The sequence below is a fragment of the Castanea sativa genome, chromosome 8 (genome assembly GCF_040712315.1).
Source record: "Castanea sativa cultivar Marrone di Chiusa Pesio chromosome 8, ASM4071231v1".
NCBI lineage: Eukaryota > Viridiplantae > Streptophyta > Magnoliopsida > Fagales > Fagaceae > Castanea > Castanea sativa.
Window position 1 is genome coordinate 27,546,124 of NC_134020.1, and position 6,280 is coordinate 27,552,403.

Below are 6,280 nucleotides of genomic sequence, written 5' to 3' on the forward strand. Positions count from 1 at the left end.
AAGAAACAAGTGTTAAAGTTGAGTATTGAAGTCATGCAAGTCTGACCAAGAAACAAGTGAAGGAAGCGTTGTTTATTAAAGCTCGACAGAAATCTCGACAGAATCCTTTCTATCGAGATTTAATATTGAAACTCGACAGAAGCTTGACACAAGCTGTATTTGTTGAGAATTACAAAATCAAACTTTTCAGATGTGATTACATGCATATGCTTATGTATTTGTGTAGGTTTCTTTTCTCACAACCCTAGACATATATAAGGTTTATTTTAAAGGCCGTCGCATTATGCACAAAATATGCAAAAGTGATACAAACAGTGTAATACCCGAAAAGAAAAGAAAAAAAAAATTAAAAAGGAGGGGTATTTAAGTAATTTTGTTTATGGGGTCAATTGTTATAATTAAAATTACTAAGGGGTTTTTAGAAAATAAGGTTGAAACCCTAGTTTATATAGTCTAATTTAAGTCAGCGTATACTGACAGATGTTTTGAGGGAGGAGACTAGCCAAAATACTCAAGTAGAGAAGATTTGACTGCACAATTGAGGTAAGAGCCTAAGAAATCTCATTCTTTGTCAGATTTAGATTTTATATGGATTTAGAATTTTTTTTTATGTGAGAATTTCGGCCAACAGTGAGACTTTCTGCATAATTTTCTTAAAGGAGTAGTACCGGATTGGAGTTAGAAAAAAAAAAAAAAAATGCTTGATGAAAAGAAGGAACACCAACTTCTTTAGGATTTATTATTATTTGTTTATTGATTTGGTAGAGGAAGAATAGAGCTTCCATAAAGCTTGTGTCAGAACATCATTTGGGTGATTTGTCCTCATGCCAAAAGAAAGCTAGAGGCGGCAGGAGCAAATGTATATATATATATATATATATATATATATATATATATATATATATATATATATATATATCCATAGAATAATCCCCTTGACAAAGCAATGTGCCAACGCCAGCTTCCTTTTAATTATTATTATTATTATTATTATTATTATTATTATTATTATTAGTTCATTGGTTTGGTTATTGAGGCATATAGGGAAGTCAACAAGTGATCATGGAACATGGTCTAGGCGATGCTTTTAACCCTATATGACAATATGTATCCTAGGTTTTAATTGGAGGCAGTAGAGGATATATATACAAGGATTTTTACTTGAGATAATAAAAAAAAAAAAAAATTATTGGATAATTTTAGTAGTCGCTCTGTTGGTCGGATACCGTTATAAATCATTCTTAAATTATTTGATTATTGAGTGAATAGTACTTGCAAACTTGTTTTAGGTAATACCTAAGGATTTTAGAAGAAGTGTTAGGGAGAAGTTCCTTTTGGTACAACTTTTGGAGGTAAGTAACCTTATCCTAATTGGGTTTTATTTTGCTTATGTTAATGTATTTTTAACTACTAAAAATTTGTTTATAATTGTTACAATTTTATTTCTATTGTATCACAAATTTCAAAGTAAAGAATTATCACAAATATATCTAGTTACTGAATATATGATGTGTTTTGTTTAATTGTTTTTAGCCATACTGATTCAAAGTAAAGAATAAAGAATTTCCACAAATATATATGAGCATTGAATATAAGATTTATTTTATTTAATTGTTTTTTTTTTTTTGCTATATTGATTTAAAGTAAGAAATATAAAAATATCATAAATGTATTCAAAATATTGAAAATATGATTATATGTATATGCAATTGAATAAGATATATTTTGTTAGAAATTGTGAGTTCATATATATGATTATAGACAGTCTGACCATGAATTGATTCTGATACCCAAACCAATGGGGGTTATTCATTGGTATTCTGATACCCAAACCAATGGGGGTTATTCATTGGTACTCTGATACCCAGCCAATGGGAGTTATTCATTGGTATTCTGATACCCAGCCAATGGGGGTTATTCATTGGTACTCTGATGCCCAGTCGCGGGGATATAGCGTGACCATAGTCATAAGATTATTAAGAAATATGAATTTCATTGAATATTTAATTTATTTTGAGTCCTTAAACTACACATATGATTATGAAAATGTTTAAGTATTGGAACTATTTTGAGACACAAACACTGCTTATGAGTTTTGGAACATATTGTAAGTTATGGCTTCTGGATATATGAGAAACTTACTATTTTCTAAACCATCTATGATATACTTGTAAGAGTAAAGTATGTGATCTATGTGCAACCTATTATTTTAAGACTATGAAACTTCTTCAGTTAATTTGAAAACACATATTACACCTATTACTTTATGGATCTATTACTTGATAGAACTTCATAGGATTTTGGTTACTTATTGAGTTGTCACTCACCCTCCCCCCCTCTTTCTCCTTTCAGATTTTGATCAGGAAGAGTAGCATATGTTGGGGCTTCCGCTGGGATGTGTGCCTGAGTGAAGTTTAGGAAATCAATGGAATAAGATTTGAATTTTTATGTTTAAGATTACCATTTTGTGTGGACCCTCAAATTTAAAGGGTTTAGTTATTTATTTATTTTTATTTTGATGTTGGAAGATTATTATTTGAAGATCTTTCGAGAATTGATTATTGAGGATATTTTCAAATTTATGGACTTGATGAAATTTTCTTTAAGGATAACTCTTTAATTGTTATGAGGGCCTTACATACTTGTAGGGTGTAAACTTTATAAGTGTGTGGCCGTTGTCACGTGCCTAGCTCTCACTTGGGTTTGGGGCGTGACAATATTTATGGTATCAGAGCTCTAGGTTGGATCCTTAGGCATTGATTTATGAAACTAAATGGTGAGAAGGGGGTAGAAATTAGGCATTTGGGGATACGTTGTATGATATATACACTAAATGAGTTTCAGATCTGTTTTTTTTTATTTTATTTTTATTTTTTATTATTAGAAATTTGATGACATGTCAATTTGTCATGTGCATATTGAATAGAGGTTAGGATGCCACCTCGTAGCAAAAACACTAGGAACATTCCCAACGACTCTGGCAATGGTAGGAATCAGCAAGATGAGAACCAAGAGTTTAGGCACGATCAAGGCCAGCCACCAGAGATGATCCAGATGATGCAGACCTTAGTTGGAGTAGTCCAACAACAGGTCACTACTGGAGAAAACTTGGCTAGGATGATGGAGCAACGCCGAGGGCATCATGGTGGGATGATTGAATTCAAGAGGTTGTCTCCTCCAACTTTTGAGGGGACTACTGAGCCTATGGAAGCAGAAAAATGGATCATTGAGATGGAGAAAGTATTCAGAGTCCTTGAATGCTCTGAGGGTGAGAAAGTGACTTATGCAGCCTATATGTTACGTGGAGATGCTTATGACTGGTGGCGGTTGGAAGAAGACAAACGTGGCCAAGAGACTGAGCCTTGGACTTGGGAGCTATTTAAGTCTGTATTCTATGAGAAATATTTTCCTAAGAGCATCCGTTTTCAAAAGGAAAAAGAGTTTATCAAGCTGACACAAGGTAACATGACAGTTGCTCAATATGAAGCAGAATTTTCCAAGTTAGCCAAATTTGCTCCAACAATGGTGGTGGATGAAGAAACTAAGGCTCGAAGGTTTGAAGATGGATTAAGGTTCCGAATCAAGCAAGGAGTTGTGCCCTTTGAGTTAACTACCTTTAGGGCAGTGGTGAGTAAGGCTTTATTAGTGGAGATGGGGCTTAATGAGGCCTCGAAGCGAGAAAGAGATAACAACCAGAAGAAGAGGCCTAGGCAAAGGAGAGCAAAGCTCTGGTTGCAAGCCAAGAAACAAGGAACACAACGTGCCGATACCAAGGCACCGCCAAAGTGCTCTCGATGTGGTAGGTCTCATGCATAAGGATTGCCACCGGAATACCGGGAGCATGTTTCTCATGTGGACAAAGGGGTCACGGGATTGCCGAGTGTCCCCAACGGAAGGAGGGTCGGACCATTCCAAGACCAACGGGACGAATCAGGGAGCAAGCCAAAGGCCCAAGATCCAAGGAAGGGTTTATGCACTTACTCAACAGGATGCTAATACTTCTAATGCTGTGGTAACAGGTATTATTCCAGTTTCCACAACTTATGCTTATGCATTGTTTGATCCTGGTGCCACTCACTCCTTCATATCTACTAATTTTGCAAAGAAACATAATTTTAAATTTGAGCTTATGGAGTCTGAATTATGTGTGGATACCCCAGTTGGGGGTGTAGTAGTTGCTGATAGTGTTTGCAAGGCTTGTGTTGTCAAAATAGCAGATAGAGAGTTACTTGCAGATCTAACATTGTTGGAGATGCGGGATTTTGACATGATCCTTGGGATGGATTGGTTGGCTGCCCATTATGCCATAGTTGATTGTCATAGGAAGAAGGTAATTTTCCAAGTAACTGGTGAGATAGAGTTTTGTTTTGTGGGAAGTGGGGCATATACTTCTCCACGGGTGATTTCAGCTTTACAAGCTAGACGTATGATGAGGAAAGGGTGTAAAGGATATTTGGCCACCGTGAGAGACACACAACAAGGTGAATTGAAGCTGGAGGACATCCATGTAGTGAAAGAGTTTCCAGAAGTGTTTCCAGAAGATTTGTCAGGGTTACCACTAGATAGGGAGATAGAGTTTTCTATTGACCTATTACCGGGTTCTAGCCCAATTTCTAAAGCCCCATATCGAATGGCACCTGCTGAGTTAAGGGAATTAAAAGAACAACTTCAAGAGCTGCTTGATAAAGGCTTCATCAGGCCTAGTGTTTCCCCTTGGGGTGCACCCGTATTGTTTGTAAAGAAAAAGGATGGGAGTATGCGACTTTGCATTGATTATAGAGAAATTTGAATAGAGTGACAGTGCGAAATAAGTACCCTTTACCAAGGATAGAGGATTTGTTTGATCAACTCCAAGGAGCACAGGTTTTCTCTAAGATTGATCTTCGTTCCGGTTACCATCAATTGAAGATTAAGACCACTGATGTGCCTAAGACAGCCTTCCGTACAAGATATGGCCATTATGAATTTTTGGTGATGCCTTTTGGCTTAACCAATGCACCAGCAGCCTTTATGGACTTGATGAATAGGGTGTTGAAACCCTTCTTAGACAAATTTGTTGTGGTTTTTATTGATGATATTTTGATATATTCTAAGAGTGTGGAGGAGCAGGAGAATCATTTGAGGCTTGTACTACAACTATTGCAGGAGAAGAAGTTGTATGCGAAGCTTAAAAAATGTGAATTTTGGCTAGACAGTGTTGCATTCCTTGGGCATGTTGTGTCTAAAGATGGGATTGCTGTTGACCCTAAGAAAGTGGAAGCAGTAGTAGAATGGAATAGACCAAACAATGTGACAGAGGTTCGTAGCTTTTTGGGATTAGCTGGTTATTACAGGAGGTTTGTTGAAGGATTTTCTCACTTAGCCATGCCTTTGACTCGCTTGACCCAAAAGGGAGCTAAGTTTGAGTGGACCGGAAAGTGTGAAGAAAGCTTTCAGGAATTGAAGAGAAGGTTGGTGTCAGCACCCATTCTCACCGTACCTTCAGGAAGTGGAGGTTTCACCATTTATAGTGATGCCTCCAGGAAAGGCTTGGGGTGTGTTCTTATGCAGCACGGGAAGGTAGTGGCATATGCCTCGAGACAGTTGAAGCCTTATGAGCAAAATTATCCTACACATGACTTGGAGTTAGCTGCGGTGGTTTTTGCACTAAAAATTTGGAGGCACTATTTGTATGGAGAACAGTGTGAGATATTCACTGACCACAAGAGCCTCAAGTACCTCTTTACTCAAAAAGAGTTGAATATGAGACAAAGAAGATGGTTGGAGCTAATAAAGGACTATGACCTGACTATTAGTTACCATCCTGGAAAAGCTAATGTGGTAGCTGATGCTTTAAGTAGGAAGTCTACAGAAATTTGGCAAGCATTGTTGACTACACAAAAACACATCCTAGAAGATTTGAGGAAGATGAGGATAGAAGTACGGTTTCATGAAGCAAAGGCACATATCCGGCAAACTTTAGAGTTCAGCCTACCTTGATTGAAAGGATAAAGACTGCACAAAGTAATGATCCACAGTTGCAGAAGATAAGAGATTTGATAAATCTAAGCTCTCAATCTGAGTTTTGCATTCATAAGGATGGATCCTTGAGGTTCGGTAATCGGCTTTGTGTACCAAATGATCCCAACCTTAAGGCAGAAATTCTAAAGGAGGCTCATAACACGAGTTACACGATACATCCGGGGGGCACTAAGATGTATCGGGATTTAAGGGAGACTTTTTGGTGGAACAACATGAAGAGGGAGATTGCTCAATATGTTTCTCAATGTCTAGTGTGTCA

The 6,280-nt window shown here is 37.0% G+C and overlaps 1 protein-coding gene across 1 annotated transcript; it reads left to right on the forward strand.

The window, feature by feature from the left end:
• Positions 1-2,934: 2,934 nt before the first annotated feature.
• Positions 2,935-4,617, forward strand: LOC142606111 (uncharacterized). Its single transcript, XM_075777513.1, has 3 exons — positions 2,935-3,799; positions 4,020-4,507; positions 4,606-4,617. The coding sequence occupies exons 1-3, from the start codon at positions 2,935-2,937 to the stop codon at positions 4,615-4,617; spliced, it is 1,365 nt and encodes a 454-aa protein (XP_075633628.1).
• The last annotated feature ends 1,663 nt before the right edge of the window (positions 4,618-6,280 follow it).

Bases quoted from the DNA above. Each gene is read 5' to 3' on its own strand.
- LOC142606111 (XM_075777513.1), top strand. From the start codon at position 2,935: ATGCCACCTCGTAGCAAAAACACTAGGAACATTCCCAACGACTCTGGC. The intron at 3,800-4,019 runs GTAGGTCTCATG...CTGTGGTAACAG, and splicing joins GCCAAAGTGCTCTCGATGTG to GTATTATTCCAGTTTCCACA.